This window comes from Pteropus vampyrus, unplaced genomic scaffold (genome assembly GCF_000151845.1).
Source record: "Pteropus vampyrus isolate Shadow unplaced genomic scaffold, Pvam_2.0 Scaffold182, whole genome shotgun sequence".
In the NCBI taxonomy this organism is placed as follows: domain Eukaryota; kingdom Metazoa; phylum Chordata; class Mammalia; order Chiroptera; family Pteropodidae; genus Pteropus; species Pteropus vampyrus.
This window is the reverse complement of record NW_011888963.1, coordinates 2,588,146-2,609,135: the sequence shown is the minus strand read 5'-3', so window position 1 is coordinate 2,609,135 and position 20,990 is coordinate 2,588,146. Positions and strand designations below refer to the sequence as shown.

The 20,990-nt window shown below is 31.4% G+C and overlaps 1 protein-coding gene and 1 pseudogene across 1 annotated transcript in view; one reads left to right on the top strand and one right to left on the bottom strand.

Annotated features, from left to right (window-relative positions):
* CENPK (centromere protein K) overlaps positions 1-20,990 on the bottom strand; it is a 34,632-nt gene that overhangs the window by 4,457 nt on the left and 9,185 nt on the right. Inside the window, exons 4-9 of the mRNA XM_023537207.1 lie at positions 17,669-17,741; positions 13,258-13,304; positions 6,845-6,927; positions 6,647-6,745; positions 6,197-6,323; positions 780-833 (exon numbers count right to left, since the gene is read on the bottom strand). Coding sequence (XP_023392975.1) covers positions 780-833; positions 6,197-6,323; positions 6,647-6,745; positions 6,845-6,927; positions 13,258-13,304; positions 17,669-17,741 — 483 coding nt within the window. The remainder of the gene's footprint in view (positions 1-779; positions 834-6,196; positions 6,324-6,646; positions 6,746-6,844; positions 6,928-13,257; positions 13,305-17,668; positions 17,742-20,990) is intronic.
* On the top strand, positions 18,114-18,228 carry LOC111746302 (annotated as a pseudogene).

The following is a 20,990-nucleotide window of genomic DNA, read 5'->3' as shown; positions in this document are numbered from 1 at the left end:
TTGCTTCCAAATTCTCTATTAAGACATCCTGAGGCGCCAAAACTACTTAACTGGATGAAAACAGAGACTTTAGTTTTCAATTCATAAAATTACAATGAAAAAAGTTTTCTGATATCACTCTTTCCTCTAAACTTACCAATGATTTTTAAAAAAACATGCTATTTTTTGTTAAATAGCCCCTTCTTCATAACCTATTTTACCTTCCTCTCCACCCAACTTGCAATAGATTGTCATATCAAGATCTAAAATATTTAACATATTTCATAATTGGCTGACGTTCACAAACATTTTTTTAAAAGGTCAAAGACATTTGTTTAAAAAAAAGGTAAATGTTAGGCAGAAAATGTTGCAATTGCTCAGTCCTTACATTTATGAAAAAAGAGGCTGTTATTTAAGGAAAAAGTGTGCACAAATTTCTGTAACCTCCATTACGCATTTTTGATAGAATACAGATAGAATGCCAGCTAGATACCATCAATGTAACAGCACAAAGTTTCATTGTGTAAATACTAAATAACAGCATAAAAATATTCTTAAGTAATCTTGGGAAGATGATTAAGAGACTAATTTCATGTCCTTTTAAACAATATTCTTTCTAGTACTGTATAGAAAACAGAAACTAATTTTATACGAAAGATAAATTAATATATCTAATAAAGATTGGTGTATACTTTAAGAACTAAAGTAGTATTTTTTCTTTTTCAAGCCTGTGTATAATTGTTTACAAATCACTAATTAAGTGACATCTTCAAGACAAAACAACTACACAAGTCACTTACCTCTAACATTTCATGTAGTGTTAGCAGCTGTGCAGTTGATTCTTGAATATTTTTCTTTGAGAGAAATGTGAATAACAAAGAATTAACATTTCAATTCTGCCAATGGCAGATTATACTGTATTACAAAACTTCAAAAATTAATTTCTTAAATGTAGTGGCACAAGATATACTAAAATCAAACATTTATAATTAGGTGATTTAAAAAGAATACTGAAAGTAAATAATCTGTCTAAACAGTAAGATTCATGAAAATGAAACAACTTCTAAGACAGTGAAATCTCTCATAATTACTAGAAGATACAATTCAGACTATAAATATATGTGATAAACTATATTACACATATTATATATACTCATATATAAAAGTCTAGTGTTTGAACCTCCCAATCAAAATATCTCAAACAAAGGACATTACAGGCTGTATACAGCTTCAGGAGAGGAAAGTTGCTTCCCAAGGAGACCTGTTCGTCTTTCTATAGTTCTTGACAGTTCCTAATGTTAATTCAATTCACTGATTCTTTTTTCCTTGAAATGACACAAAATAAATCTCATTTCATGATTCCATGCAAGAGTTCCTCAAATATTTGAAGACAGCTATTATGAGCCTCAAGCTTCTCCATATTAATCGTCACTAGTTCCTTCAATTGTTTTTCATAAGCCCTTTGGTCTCATGGATGTTCTCTGAATGTGCTCTAATTTGTCTTTTTTGGATCCAGTCTCCACAATGATACAGGCCTGATTCAAATACCAAAGATAAAAAGACTCATTTCCATATTTTTATATGCTGGAATTCTATCATTAGATTTAAGATTACATTAGCTTTTGAACATCTATTTCACCCTGCTGACCTCTATCTGAACATACTATCATCTAAAGTGCCAATCTCTTTTCATACATTTAGCTAAGATAGGTTGTCATCATTCTTTAATGTTTTAAATCCAAGAAAAACATTCAGTGTACTTCTACTAAGTATCATTCTATTTTATTTGGCTTAGTCCCTAGCCAGTTGAAAAATAGTCCTAATTGTCATCCCCTATATTTACTATCTAGCCCTTGCAGTTTCATATCTTCCCAAACTTGAAGACAAGTGTTCTACTTCTTTATCCAAATTACTATTTAAAATGTTCAATAGGACAAGGCTCGAAGGGAAATTGCTAGTAGTCTCCAAGATTATACTAATCCTAATCAGCAGCTTTTGAGTTCAGACATTCAATTAATTGCAAAGTCACCAACTATTGTGACAGCTAATACTCTCCATTCCAAGATTAAAAGAGTCCTTGTAAAATCTTATAGAAATACAAAAATATTAAAGAAATAGTAAAAAAAAAAAAAAAAACTGACAAAAATAAATGTGATTCCTGAGTAACAATAGTAAAGTTGGATCTCAAAATCTTCTGACCACTAATACCTTACTAAATGGAATAATAAAAGGTAGCGTATGATTCACTAGTGATGAAAGCAAACACAATTTTAGAATTGATAAAAAAAAATAAGCAGCAAGGCATGGATTAAAATACAAGATTTGAGACAAAAAAAGAAAATGCAGAAGAAAAATAAAACGAAAGCAAACAAAGAAACAATGTTTCAACATAAAGATTTGATAAGCAATATAAAATAAAAGGTGACATAAATCTGTCCCCTGGAAACAATATATCAGCTTCAAAGCAAAACTACTAGTAAATGTTTAACATTGTGACATATCCTGTTAAATTATTGAAGGTCAAAGATAAAGAACTCTCCAGGCATACATTCAGAAGCAGTAAGACAACCTATAGACTGGCCTCAGACTCCTCCACTGCACATTCCATCTCAGAATGGAGAAATCTTGAGATTTTTTAAAAATGTGTCAAAGGTATCCTTTGAGTATAAAGGCAAACAAAATAGTTTCAACATTCAAAAATTAAAAAACTAAAACATCCAGGAATTCTTCTTGAACAAATTACTCATCAAATCAAGTGATGAATTAAACTTAAAAATTCAAAAATGATTGGTAAGAGATGATAATCATTGAATCCAATACAATGTAGAATAAAGACTAAGCATATACATGAATTATGGTACTGAAACAGAATATAAATGCTATAAACCTCTCAAAGTACAAATAGATTAACACAAATTGGAACGAGAGTATAAGAGGAAGAATATTAATTTCCTCATCTTTCATAGCAGGGAGTCAAAGAACACTGCCTAAAATTGAAAGATAAAATTATACAAACTATTAAAATCTTTTGTTTTCCATAATTTGTTCTCTTTATACTAGGGATCTCTCCAGAAGTGAAATCACTTAAAGCAAATAATAATAATAATTATCTGAGTTCACCAATTCAACTTTACTCATTTTTCGTCTATCGAATGTAAGTAAAATTATCTTTAATACTTATTTTATACTAGCATATACAAAATTAAATTGATCCACTCATCCATCACTCCATTTGTTTCTATACATGCACAGGTTTAGAAAGATTTCTCAGATGACACAGTCAGAAGGCAGCCATCATCAGCCAGGAAGAAAGGCCTGTAGAAACCAAACCTGATGGCATTTTGATCTTAAACTTCTAGCCTTCAAAACAGTCAGAAAATAAATTTCTTTTGTTTAAGCCACCTAATCTGTAGTATTTTGTTGTGGCAGCTTGAGCTCACTAATACATCCAGTATAATACATCCAGTATTATTACTTGACAGAGAGAAAGAAAGAATGTAATCTATCATTTTGTGTATATCGATAGTTCATATATTTCATTAAAAATAGTGAGCTTATCAAACAAGACTTAATGAACCCATGATGACTTCTGGTAATCAAAGCTTCCTTTTTCACAATGCCTCAAACTTCTCGTTCTATTAGTGGAGAAGAATAGGTTAAAAGAAAAGATGAAAAACAGACAGTAAGTTAGTAAGTTACTGGAACATTATTGTAGTAATAGGTAAAGAATCAAGAACTTAATGAAATGGTTAACAAGAAGACTAACAGAAGGTCAACAATTCAGAAATGAATAATAGGTATAAATAACAATGAACAGAATGGGAGACATAGTCCACGACAAATGTAGAGTCTACTGATAGTTATAAAAAAAAGAGAATTAAAAAAACAGAATGTAAGAAAACCAAGAGAACTTTTTCTCCTTTTCCTAGTATACATACTCACAGTCATTCAATAAATATGACCTTAGAAGGTACTATAATAGATAAGCAAGATAGCAGACACAAAGATGAATTAAACACACCAAGGAGCTCACTGTACATGGTGCACAAACAGGGAGATAGATATAAATGATTACTACAAAATTACATAATAAATGCTCATAAAATGAACTTAAACTTCACTCAATGCTTCACACAAAAGATGACGTTTGAGTTGCTGTAGCAGGAATCTGCTATCCTCACCAGATAGGAAATGTTTTGTAAGCAGAGAGAATATAATGTATAAGGCACAAAAAGTGGCACGTCCATGCATACTTTTTTTAAATTAAATTTATTAGGGTAATACCGGTTAGTAAAATTACATAAGTTTCAAGTGTACAATTCAATACATCATCTGTATATTGCATTTTATGTTCACCACTCGAAGTCAAATCTCCTTCCGTCATCATATATTTGATTCTTTTATCCTTATCTACCTAATCCCCTTCTCCTCTTTCTCTCTGGTAACCGCTAAACTGTCATCTGTATCTGAGTTTTTGTTTGTCTTGTTCGTTTGCTGTTTGTTTTATATCCTATATATGAGTGAAATCATATGGTTCTCAATGTTTTCTGACTTATTTTGCTTAGCATGATTATCTCAAGATCCATCCATGTTATTGCAAATAGCAGTATTTCATCTTTTCTCATGGCCGACTAATATTCCATTGTATATCCTCTTTATCTAATCATCTATCCAAGGACACTTTCATTGTTTCTATGTCTTGGCCATCGTAAATAATGTTCTTTGAACAGCAGGGTGTATATATCTTTATAGATAAATGTTTTCAAATTTGGGGGGTAGATACCCACTAGAGGGATTGCTGGGTCAAATGATAACTCTATTCTAATGAGGAACCTTCATAGCTGTACCAATTACATTCCCACCAGCAGTGTATAATGGTTCCTTCCCCCACAACCTCTCCAGCATTTGTTATTGTCTTGTTGATAAGAGCCATTCTTACAAATGATAAGGTGACATCTCATTGTGGTTTTGATTTGCATTTTCCTAATAACTGGTATAGTTAAGCATATTCAAATATGTCTGTTGGCTATTTGTCTTCTTGGGAAGTTTCTGTTCGGGTCCTCAGCCCATTTTTTATTTGGAATGTTTGTTTATCGTTGAGTTGTATGAGTTTTTTATATATTTTCGATATTAGTCCCTGGAGACATTGTTTGCAAGTATCTTCTCTCATTTGGATGGTTGCCTCTTTGTTTTGTTGATGGTTTATTTTGCCGTGCAGAAGCTTTTTAGTTTGATATAGTCCCATTCATCTATTTTTACTTCCTTTGCCTCTGAGGTCAAATTTATAAAATCCTCTCTAAAACCAAAGTCCATGGGTTTAGTATCTGTTTTCTTTTAGGATCATTGCATACTTACTGGAACTATAATAGTATGGTTAAATGGATTCATGCAAGAGATGGGTAAAGAAAGGTTGGAAAGGAGGCTAAAGAGATAGACAAAGTCCAGCACATAAATTCATTACTCTAAGAAGTTTATAGCCTTCATCCTGTAAGTAGCCATCAAAAGTTTTATGTTGAAAAATGATTAAACTATATATTTTTAGAAAGATCATTCTGGTACCAGTTTCAATGCCTATTCTACTTGCACAACTTTTATTATACAATATACTGTTTTTAAAAATAAATTAAAGTAGTTGTTCCCAATCTACTGTCACTCAATAAAATATTTATTTACTTTGGTGGGAAAGGTTTATTCAATTTTAATTACGATTAAAACAGTCAATACCTTCCATTAACAGATTTTAAATAACAATTCTTCTTATTTTAAAAGTTACATGGGTTCGCGAAAAATTTAGAAAATAGTAAAAACGAAAACAAATCTCACCTACAATCCTAGCCCCCAGACATGAGCACTATTACATGTTTTGGTATAAATTAGACTTGCACAATTTAACCATCTGTATTTTATCCATTTAACAATAAATTGTGAGCATTTCATTAACTCCTTTGATAGTGTTCAATACATTATTTTTAAAAGCTGCATTTTCCCCATCATATGAACATAATATAAAAAAATGAATTTAGTACTATATTATTGAACAATTAGCTTGCTTCTAATTTTTCAATATTTAAATGTGATAACAAGCTGTTTCTCTACATGTATCTATCTGTGTGTGTCTCTGAAATGTATAACATAAAAATTTATCATAAAATTTATATTTGACCCTATCTAAAACTATTTCGCATATGAATACATGAATATCTCTTCTAAAACTTACCTTTTTCTTTTTAACACTTCTATCAGGCAGAGGAAAGTGGTCTTCTAGAAACTCACTCAAGGTAATCAACAGTTTCTCCTTATATTCTTTTGTATCACGTAGTTTAGTTTTCAGCTCATTAAAGATCCTAATAGATTTCAAAAAATTGAGAGAAATATTTCACTGATAAAATACATAAGTGTATGTAACTGGTTACTTATAAGGCCAATCAAAAACTCTGTCCAAAGTTCATTTGCTCAAACCAAATACAACCAGTTTTGTGAAAGCAATATTCTCTGTTTAACATATAAGGAAAATAAAAGTCAAGTCACTCAGTGATTAACAGATGGCAAAAGTTAGGATAAGACTCACAATTTCCTGTAAATATATCTCTTTTCATCTGTGTATTTCATGTAACAAAAAAGAAAATACTTTCTCCTAGTTTAAAAACCTAGAACACAAAAATAATACCTTGATTCAGAAACTGTCACAACCTGATGTTTCAATTCATTGTGTAGTACAATAAGAGATTCCAATATTTGTTGCTGCTCATCCAACCATTGTTGCTCCCTTTAAACATAGAAAAACAAAACAAACAATAGCTTAATAAAACATTAATGCCAATTTGACATATACCAATGATTAATGGTAATTATAATATAAATATACCTTTCCAAGTCTTCCTTTAACTTTGCATTCTTTGACTGAATAGTAGAAAGTACCAATTCAAGATCATGTCTCAATTTTTGGAACTAGAACAAAATAACTGAAATTAATTGCTTAGTCTTTAATCCTATAAATAGTTATATTTCTGAATAATAGTATAATTTACATAATTCTAAAATCTGTATTCCAAAATGAATAGCAAAACAACTGAGCAAGAAGTCTCTGAAAGGGAGCTATATACCAGGTACTAAGTTCTTTCTAACATTTTATTGTTAAATTCAAAAACATAATTAGGAATTTTCAAGCTATAAATTTTAATTTCATATGGAATGGCAATTTAATGGTGAGTATTCAGTAATCAGGTAGATTATGAATACTATTCATTCAACAAATATTTATTGATCAGTTATTGACAACCAGGCATTGTTGAAAGAGTCAAGGATACAAAAGTGAACAAAACAAAGGAAAATCCAGACAAACAAGCAAATATATAACTCCAGCGAGTGATAAGTTCCATGAAGTAAAAATAAGTCAAACTAAGAATACAAAAAGGAGAGCAAGTATGACATGTACGATACGTAGTATGATATGAAAAGACCTCTCTGATCAGGTTAACAATTTAACAGGAGAAAGAGGGTGAAAGATAATCCATGTCACTATCTAGCAAAAGAACATTCCATATAAAGAGAATTTTAAGTAGAAAGGCCTAAAGGAAGGAGCATACTTGAGATATTTAAATAAAATCAAAGCTCACCGTGTGGCAATAGGAAATTATAAATTCTAGACTTTTTCTAATATCTTTTTGTTTTTAAAAACATGAGCTAGTGTCCCATTCTCCTGATGTTGAGGATTACCGTTAGCTTTTTCTAAATCTAAATCAGTGATAATATGAAGATGTATGTTATAAATACTAGAGCAATCAAAAAAAAAAAAATGAAGAGCTATAACTGATAAACCAATAGTGTAAATAAAGTAGGTTTATTTTTTAAAATACGCAATTAACTCAAGAAAGTGGGAAGACAGGAAAGCAGGAACAAAGAAAAGACAAGACAAATGGGAAGGAAAAATTAAGTATACAGATTTCAATGCAACCATATTGATATTACATTAAATATGATCTAACAATGAAAAAAATTTTCAAATATTTGGACACTAAAAACAGACTTCTACACATCCATGGGTCAAAGAAGCAATCAACAGGCAAATAAAAAGTTATTATAAACTGTCTAAAAATAAAAACAAAATTAAAATTTCTGGGATGAAGCAAAAGCAGGACTCAGCTGAGAATTTACATCACCTAAAGTCCATGTCAGAAAAAAAAAAACAGCTCTCAAATTAATGACCTCAGCTTCAAGAATGAGAAACTAGAAAAAGGACAAGTAAAACCAAAATTAAGCTGAAGAAAAAATAATGATAAAACAATGAAATAGAACATTAAATCGATGAAATAGAAAAGCAAAAAGAAATATAGGGAAAAATCAATGAAACCCAAAGTTGATTTTTTGATAAGGCCAATAAAATTACCCAGACTTTTACAAAAGAAAAAAAGGACACAAATTACCAACATCAGGAATGAAAAAGGTGACATTACTACAAACATTAAAATGGTAATAGGGGAACACTCTGAACAGTTTATGTCAATAAATTTAACAAATTAGATAAGATGGGCAAACTCTTTGAAGGCACAAACTACCAAAGCTCATTCAGAGAAAACAAAAAACCTGACTAGCAGTAAAGAAACTGAATTTGTAATTAAAAAATTTTCCCACAAAGAAAAATCCAGGCCCAGAGAGCTTCAACTGGGAATTTTAACAAACATTTAAGGAATAAATAATACTGATTCTATACAAATTATTTTAAAAATAGAATATTTCTCAATTTTTCTATGAAGCTGGTATTGCCCTGATACCAAAGCCTGACAAAGATGTCACAAGAAAACCACAGACCAGTATCTCTCATTAACAGAGACACAAAAATCGTAATAAAATTTTAGTAAGTCCATCAATAAATAAAAAAAGATTAACACATTATAGCAAAGTGGAATTTTTCCTAGGAATGTATAAACAATCAAAATCAAATTTTAAAAATCAAGCAATGTAATGTACTATATCAACAGACCAAAAAAGAAAAAAAAAATTGTTCTTCTCAATGAATTCTGAAAGAATGTGACAAAATTCAATATTAATTTATGATTTTTAAAAAAAGACTTCAAAAATTGTAACAAGGTAATCTCCTCAACTTAATTAAGGGCATCAATGAAAAACCTACTGCTAATATCGCATTTAATGGTAAAAGAGTGAATACTATCCACTAGATCAAGAACAAGGAAAAAATGCTCATCCTTACCACTTTTATTCTATTTATTACTAAGTTCCAGAATAGCACAATAAGTCAAGAAAAAGATATAAAAAGCATTCAGATGCAAAGATAAAGTAAAACTGCCTTTGATCTCAGATGACATGACTGGCTATGTAGAAAATCCTACAGAGAATCCAGAAAAAAGCTACTAGAATAAAGGGGTTTATCATGCTTAGTAGGTGCAATAGCAATAAACAACTGGAAATTGAAATTTTAAAAAAGAATATTTTAATAGCATCAAATATATGAAATACTAAAGGAGTAAATTTGACAAAACATGTACAATATCTGCACGGTTCTATTATAATTTTTAAAGTCTTTTTTTAAAATCATGAATATTAAATTTTGTCACTTATTCTTTTTGAATTCATTGAGATGGTCAAGTTTTTTTTTTTCTTTTTTAGTCTGTTGTTATAGTAAAGCATAAAATATTGGTAAATTTTTTAAATACCAAATAAATTGAGACCTAAATCAATGCAGAGATCATATAGTGCTCATGGATCTAAACTGAGACTCAATATGTTAAAGATGTCAATTCTCTTCATATTAAATTATAGAGTCAGTGCAATCTCGGTCAAAATTTCAGTACACTTTGTTATGGGATAGAATGACAAGCCAACTCTACTTTATATGAAAATATGAAACAATTCTGGTAAAGAACACCAAAGTTAAATAATTCATACTATTTAATTCCAAGACTTATTATAAAGCTTCAGTAAATAAAACAACGTGGTATTGGCCTAAAGACAGAAACACAGAACAAAGGAAGAAAAACATCCACAGCACAGAATGGAGAACAAATAAAGAACCTAGAAATAGATCCACGCACATATGGTTAATTAATTTTCAATAAATGTGCAAAAGAAATTTAAAAGAGAAAGATAGTTCTTTCAACAATTTGTGCTGAAACAATTCATATCTACATGAAAAAAATGAACCTTTACCAGTAACTCATTTCATATATAAACATTACTTCAAAATGGATCATAGATCTACATATGAAATTTAATATTTTAAAATTTCTAAAAGAACATGCAAGAAAATCTTTATGACCTTAAGTTGGGCAAATATTTCCTATATTTGAGCACAAACTTCAAAAGAAAACTTGATAAAACAGAGTTAATCAAATTAGGAGCTTAAGTTCTTCAAAAGATGCTGTTAATAGAATAACGAGACAAATATGCAAGAAAGGGTTAACTCAGCAGGCCAAGGTTGCACAAACTCTGAACATTCCCAAAAACGTCTGTCTTCAGGACTAGTCCCTGATGGACTCCTGGAAGAGGAGCTCTGAGACCTTGGAATATTCTTCCTGATAAGAGTGTTTGTGTGCCTGCGGCCTTGGGCCAGTTGGTATCAGTTTCATTAGAGAGTTCATTCTATGTGATTCATGGTGAATGCATTTTTACTCTGGGGGAACCTCGAGTCTAAGTAGCTGGTCAGTCGAGGAGGCCCCGCATGCATAGTGACTAACTCCAGATAAAAATGGTGGACAAGCTCAGGTGAACTTCCCTGAATGACAACACTTTGTCCATGTCATCACACAAAGTTGCAGGGAGAATTACTCACATCCATGCAACTCCACTGAGAAAGGACTCCTACAACCTTGCTCCACATGCCTTTTCCTTTTGCTCATTTTAATCTGTGTCCTTTCACTATAATAAACCATAACAACAAGTGTAATAGCTCTTCTGAGTCCTGTGAGCTGATCTAGTGAATCACTTTACCCGAGTGGTATTGGGGAAAATTCTAAAACAGTTGGCATCGGAAGTAGGATTTGCTATAACAATCCTGGCTCCTGAAACATGGCAAAAGTACTCTGAAAAAAGTAAGGATTATGGGACAGAAGATGATGAACCTTAGATGCCTGATGGTGAACGAAGATATGACAGCTGCACTGTGATCAGTTACTACAAGTAGAAGTTATCATTGAATTTAGAAATGATAGAAAAAATTCTCATAGAGTTGGCTCACTGGATGCATAAAGGAATGTAAGATAATGACAAACGAGCTAAATATTCAACCCCTTTGTTATTTTTATTTGTAACATCACTGCATCAAGTTTGGATTTCAGCCAGTCTAAACTACCGTTGCTGGCCTAATGGCTGCTACCAAAAAAAAAATTATGCTGGATTATTATGGCATGTATCATTTTTAACTCATGCTGTTGGAAATTTAGTGGATCTTTTCGATGTGGAAAAGAATCAGTATTTTCATTCTAGGAAAATGTTTAGGTAATATTTATTTTATTTTTTCCCTTCCCTTTTTTTTTTCCTATTTTGGAACTTCAACTGGTTAGATTTTGTACATTGAGCAGTTACTCACTGCTTTCTCTCCAATTAACAATCTACTTCCTGTCTCTTTCGATTTGCCTATTATGGACATTTCATATAAATAGAATCATATGGCTTCTTAGCATGTTTTCAAGGTATATCCAATTTATAGCATATATCAGTATTTCATTTCTTTTTATTGACAAATAATACGCCACTGTATAGATATAGCACATTTTATTTATCCATTCACCAGCTAATGGACATTTGAGTTGTTTCCTCTTTTCAGCCATTAAGAAAAATGTTGCCATGAACATTCACATTTAAGTTTTTGTGTGGACACACACATATTTTCACTTCTCTTGGGTATATATCTAGAAGTGAAACTGCTAATTCAAATAGTAGTCATTCTTTTCACCTTCTGAGGAACTACCAGACTGTTCCAAAGTGACTGCAATATTTTACATTCTTCCAGAAGTGTTTTAAGGTGTTCTAATTTCTCCACATCTTCATCAATACTTGTTATTGTATGTCTTCCAACTATAGTCATCCTAGTGGGTAAGAAGTGGTACTTTTCTTAAGTTGACATTTTGTTTTTTTGTGGACCCTACCCAAAATTTTTCAATCTCTCTTAAGGTACAGTTTTATTAAATTCTATTTGTTCCCAGAATTGTCTCTATTTCCTTAAAGTTCATCTTTGTCAATTGTTTTGGGTTTCTGCCTTTCCATTTGGAGGCATTTAATAAATGTTGATCGCTGGCTGGCCATTCATATTTAAAAGTCAAAAACCTACTAAAAACTCTTTATGAATGGGGCTTTTTCATCGGGGACCCCCATATATTAATTCTTAGAGAGATTTTTTTCCTTGGGCCATATAGATTTTTCAGAGAAGATTACTGTATCTTTAGTCTGAGGCTATTTTTACACCAGACTGCAGGACCTCTGGGGACACAGTAGGGGAAGAAGCCGGTACTTACTTCTATCACATAGTATGAAAATGTTAACTTGACCTTTCCAACTTTTAATCTGTACACCACCCCTACTAAACACCCAACCTGGTGTCCCTGAGTCCAGCGCCTCAATAGTTTAATATCTTCATACCATATACCTCCAGCTTTCAGGTGCAGGGTTAAAAAGTTAGCTCTCTGATTGCAAAAGAAAGAAAGTGAGACAGGTCTAATTGTGTTGTAACTTTAAAGAAATCTCATTTTTAGTTCACACTTGAAACCTGAATTTTGCAGTAGCAGTTTCCTTCAAATCTCAAGCCTTTCTTTCATCCTATAGGACAGATAATCTCTCTTTTCATACCTATTTCTGTCTCTAGGTATATAGATAATTACCTGTTTTTATGCTCTACGACCTTGTTAAAAATTTTTTTTGCTTCTATCTTTTCTCCTATACTTTGACCTAATAGATTTACACTTTAAACCATGTCTTCACTGACACTATGTTAAGTATTGGAAAAAATAAATGTATATGTATGATCATTCAGTTTATGTTTACCATTTCTGCTTTTATTATAAAGAGAGTTTAATCAATTGAAAATTAAGTATTAAGAGCAAGATTTACATATTAAACACTAACTTTAGCAATAGTTCTTATAGACAAATTGAGTTCAAAATTTAAAGCTTTTAAAATATTCTGTTCAATAAAACATAATTAAAATCAAAAGAGAAAGTAAACATGGTTTTAAAGTGGTTTCATCCTAGATCTTGTATCATGAACTTATCTACAACACTTCTAATTATAAATTATTTGAGGTTACTACTAATTCATTAAGTGACTTACCTCTTCTTTACCTATTGTTACCAGAACTTCGTCATTCAGAGGAATTACTACAGAAACAAAACAAACCAAAATTATACATATGCTTAGTGAACTCTCAAAAATCAAACATTTGACTTTATGCTTTTAAAATACCCCTTTCTCTTTCCATTTATGTGATAAAACTTTTTTGTGAAATATGTGGTTTTTATAAAATTATTTTTATTTAACATCTTTACATATATAACCAACTTATATATAATTTTAGACAAGTGTGATATTATGCATTTTGTTTTTAGTGCCTTTTTCTTTTCTTGTTTTGTCTTCCCAATCCTTCAGAATTAAAATCAATAATCTCTAGTGTGTTGTCTGTAGTCATATCTCTGCACGCATACATATGTATGTACAGATATATATATATATATCTATACACCTACATGCAAGGGTTATTAATTTTGTTATTGCTGGTTTTACAAGTATGGGATCATATCATACATATTACTCTTATCTTATTTTCACTCAGTGAAATCCCTACAGAAAACCCTTCTATTCATTTGGTATAAATCTAATTCATAATTTTATATAGCAGCACAATATTTCACAGGGTGAATATACCATAAAGTATTTAGTGATTTTGCTACTGACTGAGCATTAACTTTGTGTCTAGTTTTTAGCCACAAAGACAATGATGCAGTAAGCATTCTTTTATTTGTCTTTCTGTACTGATGCTTTCATTTTTGTGGGATAGATTCCCAGAAATGGAATTTCACAGAAGGAAATGTGTATTTTGAATTTGAATACAGGATGCCAGATTCTTTCCTAAAAATTTCTATGACCAATGAACAAGGAACAGCAACACATATTATAAAATGTCTAATATTTTTGCCAGTCTGATTAGTAGAAACTACTATTTCATTTTAATTTTGTATAGCAAAATTAAATTCTTAGAAAAGTTCAACCCTTGTACTTAGAAAAGTTTACCTTTCCTAATAAAGTACAATCTAAAATTTCTCAAATGATATGCTACTGAAAACTATCTAATCTATCTGCTAGCCTATAACAGGCAAGAGTTTCCTACATGTATTTCATAGGCCCTTTATTAGAACTGATTATAGGCAGCCTCAGGATGGCTACTAAATCATTTCAATAAGTACAATGAGAAGGATTCTAAAGTTTAAAAATATTCCTCTTAGACAGTGTGGCCAAGAGTTGTATTTCAATACTCATCCAAACAATCATTTCAACCAATACATTGTGGCACATTCCAAGAATACAAAGATTTTTTGAATCCTTCCAGTGAGGCAGCCTATGTGACTGGCAACCCTAAGCAAGGTTTGACCAACAAGGCAGCCTGTGTGGTCAGTATTATCACTACCAAGTGTGTATGTCAGAGATGATGATATTAAAGAAAATAAAAATTAAAAATTCCTCGATACACAGCAAAAAGAATAAAATCTTAGGAATAAATTTAACCTAGGAGGCAAGATTTGTACACTGAAAACTACAAAATGTTGTTGAAAGTAATTAAAGATGCCCATAAATAGAAAGACATCTCACATTCAAGGATTGGAAGAGTTAATACTGTTAAGATGTCAACAATACCCAAAGCAGTCTGTAGATTCAGCGTAATCTCTATCCAAAATCTCAGTGATATTTTTTGTGGAAACAGAAAATACTAAAATTCACGTAGAATCTTGAGGGACCCCAAATAGTCAAAACAGCCTTGAAAAGGAAGAACAAAGTCGTAGAACTCACATGTTCTAATTTCCAACTACAAAGCTATTGTAATCAAAACAGCATGCTACTTGGCATGGAGACAGACATACAGACTAACGGAACAGAACAGAGAGCCCAGAAATAAATCCTTACTATATAGTATATAGTCCAATGATTTTTGACAAAGGTGCTGAGACAATTCAATAAAGAAAGGACCTTCAATAAACGGCAATGAGAAAACTAGATAATACACATGCAAAAGAATAAAGTTGGACCTTTAATTTTTCTTTAAATTTGAAAATTTCTACAATTTTTTAAAATATTGACAAGTAAAAGTCTATTATAATAAACTAATGGATTAGGGATAAATGCCTAAATAGGGTTCAATATTTAATGACCAGCTGTATGTAAAATCTGAAAAAAGAAGAATCTAGAAGTACTCAAATTTATGGCAAATCAGATTCTACTCAGTGGGTTAGGGAATGAAGACCAGTTCATGAATCTGAGGTATCTGTTGAATATTTTGGAAAAGATGTCTAGAAGGTAGATATATATATAAGTGTGATGTTACAAAGAAGTCTGGTTTGGGTATATAGTTTTGGAAGTCATTATGGAAATTGTCTCTGCCCCCTCCCCTGCCCCCAGTTCAAAAGGTGAAGTCCTAATCCCCAGTACCTCAGAAGGTGACTGTATTTGGAATTAAGTCTTTAAAATGGTAATTAAATTAAAGCGATGTCATTAGGGTGAACCTTACCCCATTATAACTGACATCCTTATACAAAGAGATACAAATGGGTAATCATGTGAAGACATGGGGGAAAAAATGGCAATCTATAATCCAAGAAGAGAGGCCTTAGAAGAAAACAACACCTTGATCTTGGCCTTCTAGCCTCCAGAATTGTGAGAAAATAAAGTTCTGTTATTTAAACCAACCAGTCCATGGTACTTTGAGATGGCAGCCCTAGCAACCTAACACAGAAGTCATTAATCCATATATAACACATAAAAACAGAAGCAGAAAATATAATTCAAGAATAGCATTTAGAGTAAGAAGCAAAAAGAAGTGAGTAGTCCCCTGGAGAACACCAATATTTTAACAGCAGATTATGAATAGCCTTTGAGATGCTCAATATAATGCTCAATATAGAGGCAATAGGATACACAGTTGGATACAAATTAAAATCACAATTGTATAATACACCTATCAGAAGTGCTAAAATTACCTCATCTTAAAAAACTAGAAAAGGAAGAGCAAATAAGGCCTAAAGTTAGCAGAAGGAGAGAAATCGTCAAAATTAGAGCAGAAATAAATGACATTGAAAACAAAACAAACAAACAAACAAAAAACAATAGAAAAAATAAATACAACAAGGAGCTGGTTCTTTGAGAAGGTTAATAAAATTGACAAACCCCTGGCTAGACTCACTAAAGAAAAAAGAAAAAGGACACAAATAAACATAGTCAGGGATGAAAGAGGGGAAATTATGACTGACATCGCAGAAATACAAAGGATTATGCAAGAATACTATGAAAAAGTATATAATAACAAATTTAATAACCTAAAAGAAATGGACCAGTACTTAGAAAAATACAATCTTCCTAGACTGAATCAAGAACTGGAAAATCTAAATAGACCGATCAGCAGTATAGAAATTGAAATAATCATCAAAAACCTACCAAAAAGTAAAAGTCCAGGACCCGAGGGCTTCACCAGTGAATTCTACCAAACATTCAAAGAAGATTTAGTACCTATTCTCCTCAAATTCTTCCAAAAAAATCGAAGAGGAGGCAATACTTCCCAACTCATTTTATGAGGCCAATAATACTCTGATACCAAAACCTGGTAAAGATAACACAAAAAAAGAAAACTACAGACCATGAACACAGATGCAAAAATCCTAAATAAGATACTAGCGAACCAATACAGAAGTGCTAAAATTAAAAGACTACTAGGTGGTAGTAAGGATGTGGAACAATGGTGGACATTGGCATGAATATAGTAATTACAACCAAGAATGAGGAGAGTTAAAAGAAAGGAGATAGAGGAAGAGGAGAAAAGGGAAGGGAGACATATATGGAAAAAGAGGGTACGATCCATACAGAATACCATATACAGACATATATACAGCATAGAGAAATGCAGGCTTTCATAACAGAAAGTTATCTACTAATTGAGTGTTATAACTACTGATTTTTAAGCCATCTATTTCTCAACTAAGGCAAAAACATAGTCTTGGTCAGACAAGTCAAAAGGCAACATACAATCTATGTAGCCCTTATATAAATAAATATCTAAAATAAATTTTCCAGTAGGTAAGTTTCATTAAGAAACAATTTACAGTTTTTGCTGTGCATCTAAGACAGTGTCTATGAGGATGAAATATAGCAATAATGTCTCTCTCTACAATCAAGACTACTACACTCTAATGTGAGACAGATCTGTTTATCTATAATAATAAAACAAGCATGAAATAATGTATATAAAAAAGTAAACTGAGATAGCTTCCCAATACCGATGGACTTTAGACAAAATCAGGAAGGCTAAATGGACACAGCCTTTGGATACGAATGAGCCAGTGCTGGCATCAATAAATGCTGCTTCCTGCTTATAAAAAAAAAAAAAAAGGCTAAATGGAACTTGTAATTCTTCTTGTGATCATTGAATTCATTTGCCATCGATCTGTTTACAAAAATATAAACCTAAAGATAAGAATCTTACTTTCAGGAGTTTCTTTTTGCCATTGACTGAGTTCAGCAGTTAAACATTTCACTTGCATAATTAACAATGACAGCTATAAAAAAAAAAGAACAAGAGAATAAAACAAAATCATTTCTTGTGGAACATTTATAGCAACTCATAGATGAAAGTGTAGACAGTCTTAATATTTTAATACAAAGTCTTAACATAAACGGCTAATATGACATAACATAAAAAATTACCACTCCAAATTCTTCTTTAAACAACATTAATTATAGCTCAGAGATTGCCTGTTGTACCAGTGATATAGTATTAAAAAATGATCAATTCTACTTCATTCAACCGAAATAAAAGAAACTAAGTATATTAAATTTATTCCCTAAATTAATATTTCTTTAAAAAAATAGGATGTTATTTCTTGCCAACACTTTTTAGACAAATTTGCTTTAAAGATTCTCCTTTTTCAGTCTACGGCCAAGCCACCCTGAACGTGCTCGATCTCGTCTGATCTTGGAAGCTAAGCAGGGTCGGACCTAGTACTTGGATGGGAGACCACCTAGGAATACCAGGTGCTGTAGGCGTTAAAAAAAAAAAAAAGATGCTCCTTTTTCTCTCTATGCACTGTTGGAAAAATTGCAAATGTTTTTAGCTGAGAAGCTAAAAATAACTTTAAATACATAAATAGAAACAATTATAAAATGAGACTAGTTCCAAAGCCACACATAAAAAAGTTTTGCTCCTCAATAGTTAATAAATTGTGTACCCCTTTAGCCAAAGATAAATTAGGATGAATATGTTTCTGATATTAGGTGGCTCCAATCACTGTAATTTTGATCATTACAAATCTATGTGATAAATCTGTAGCCTGATTAGACCATAATGTTAAAGTATACTTAAAGTTAAATTTCAGAACATATTTTATCTTCTCTATATAATTATTGGTGGCCAAAGAGATAAAAAATTTCACATTTCAAAAATGTGAGTATTACTATAATATTTACACTAAAAGGATACTACTGTCTTTTTTAAGCAATTTTTGTGATACAGAGCAGGCAGCTCAAAGACTCTGCTCTGTATTTTATATATAACATTGCCTGTTGAATAGTCTAATTTTTGAAAACTTTATATAATTATATAAAAATGCATTTACAGGTATTTACATTTTTTACCAAGAGAGTTTAACATTATTTTCTTATAATTAACAATATGAAAGTTTTTTGTTAACTATAAAGCAATTTATATAAAATATTATTACTAAGAAAGGATATCAAATTCTTAAGAAGCAGTTGCTAAACTAGGCAAAACTATCATAATGATAAGGAATCCATATCACTTTTCCTCCATATATTAGGTCGAAATATATAAAATTACTGATATTCATTTTTTAACCTATTAAAAAACAGTAATTTCATACAGTTCAATCTCAAAGCTCAGCTAAGGCAAACACTCAAATTATTTCTGGTCTTGCTATAAAACTAACCCTTTCTAAAAAAAAAAAAAATAGCAGCAGTATTGCTAAAGTTATTTAAACATCAAAATTTGAGAAATCCTGCCATTTTCTCATTTAAAATATTTAACTTCTTGCTTTAGAAAAAGAATTTTATTGAAGTTTTGAAGTTAATAGGTATGCAGAAAAGAATTAACCAAGTAAGTCTGAGATTATCCTTAAAGGCCTTCTTGCAAGGTTGACCCTGGGCTGGCATCTAAAAATTTGGATTTTGAGATGGTTCCCAACCTAACTGATAAGAGTGGCTCGCTGTGCTTAAATTGTTTGTGCAAAGAATATGACTGACACTGAACACCTGCTTTCCTTCTGGGAGCATTTTGACAACTGCTAGGTAGAGGATACCTACGTTACTACCCCCACAAATAATCTTAGGCACTGAGCCTCTAAGGAGGTGCCCTGGTAGACATTTCACACTTGTCACAACTCACTGGAGGAATTAATTAAGCATGTCTTGTGTGACTCCACTGGGCGGGACTCTTAAAAGTCTGTGCCCTGATTTCCTCTGTACTTCACCCCATAGCCTTTTCTCTTTACTGATTTTACTCTGTAACCTTTAAATGTAATAACTCTCAGCCATGAGTATGACTAACATACTGAGTCCTGTAAGCCCTCCTAGAGAACCAGCAAACTGGGAGTAATCTTGAAGACCCTCAAAATGACAAGAAAAGGCATTTTGTGCATTCATTAGGTGTTATTATTGACTAACTCAGGATATTGATTATTTATACTACTTAAGTACTTTGTACAAGGCCAGTGTTTGGCTCACTACATGAAAATCATTCAGGAAACGTACAGTCCCTATCCCCAGTGATATAATTCAGTAGGTCTCAATGTCTACACTTTAAGAACCACATTTACCAAGGAAAACAGATGATGGCTTATTTACTGTATAATGCTTTTCTAAATATAATATTGTTTTATCTTGTATAAAAGAGCTCTATATTTACTGAGAATACAAAATTTTTTAAAAGATGGCTTTATTCTTTATCACCAGTTTTTAAAGATTTGATGTAACAGGTACTTCCAAAAGTGACAAATTAGTTTTTTCCGCTTTTCTTCTCTCATTCTAATTTTTATTACTACGCTCATAGACTATAACTTGTTTATATTGTTATAATTAATTAAACCCATTATGTCTTTTGATGCTCAAGTGATACTTTCAATTGGTTTCTTGTCTTCTGATATGCTCCCACCAGTTCTGGAGAACTTTCACCGGAATCATTTATATATCTGACTTTGTTCTTAGAATTTTTATTACTAAAACATTTCTACTAATAGCCACTAGACTGTCACTAGATTGCAGTCTCCTTGCTTTTCTTGTAAGATTTTTATGACAATTCATCTAGAATTTAAATTTATATAATGAAAGATGGAGATTGGATTTTATTTTCTCCCAGATAGATGCTACTTGTACTACTATCATTTATTAGCTAAGTCATATCTTTCCCAAAGATTGGAACTATCATCTCCGTCATAGTTTAAATTCTTAATCTGATCCTTTGGTATATTCCTAAACCAATCCTACAGGTCTTTGATGATTAACATGGGTATCTTAATCTTTTTTCTTTTTTAAGCCTAGGGTAAAACCAGTTAAGATTCCACACAGATAGTAAATTAACTGTGGCTACTGTACCTAACACAAAGTAGAAAAGTCTTTGTTATCATTTTTAACAAGGTATTATAATAGCAGCCGATGAGTAATTCACTCAACAGTTAAACGTATATGTAGCTGTGAAAAGATAAGAGATAATACCCTCTTATTTATTTATAACAGCTTATGCAAAAAGTTTTAAAAATACTTCTCTTAAATCAGAAAGAGTACTTTCCAAATGATTA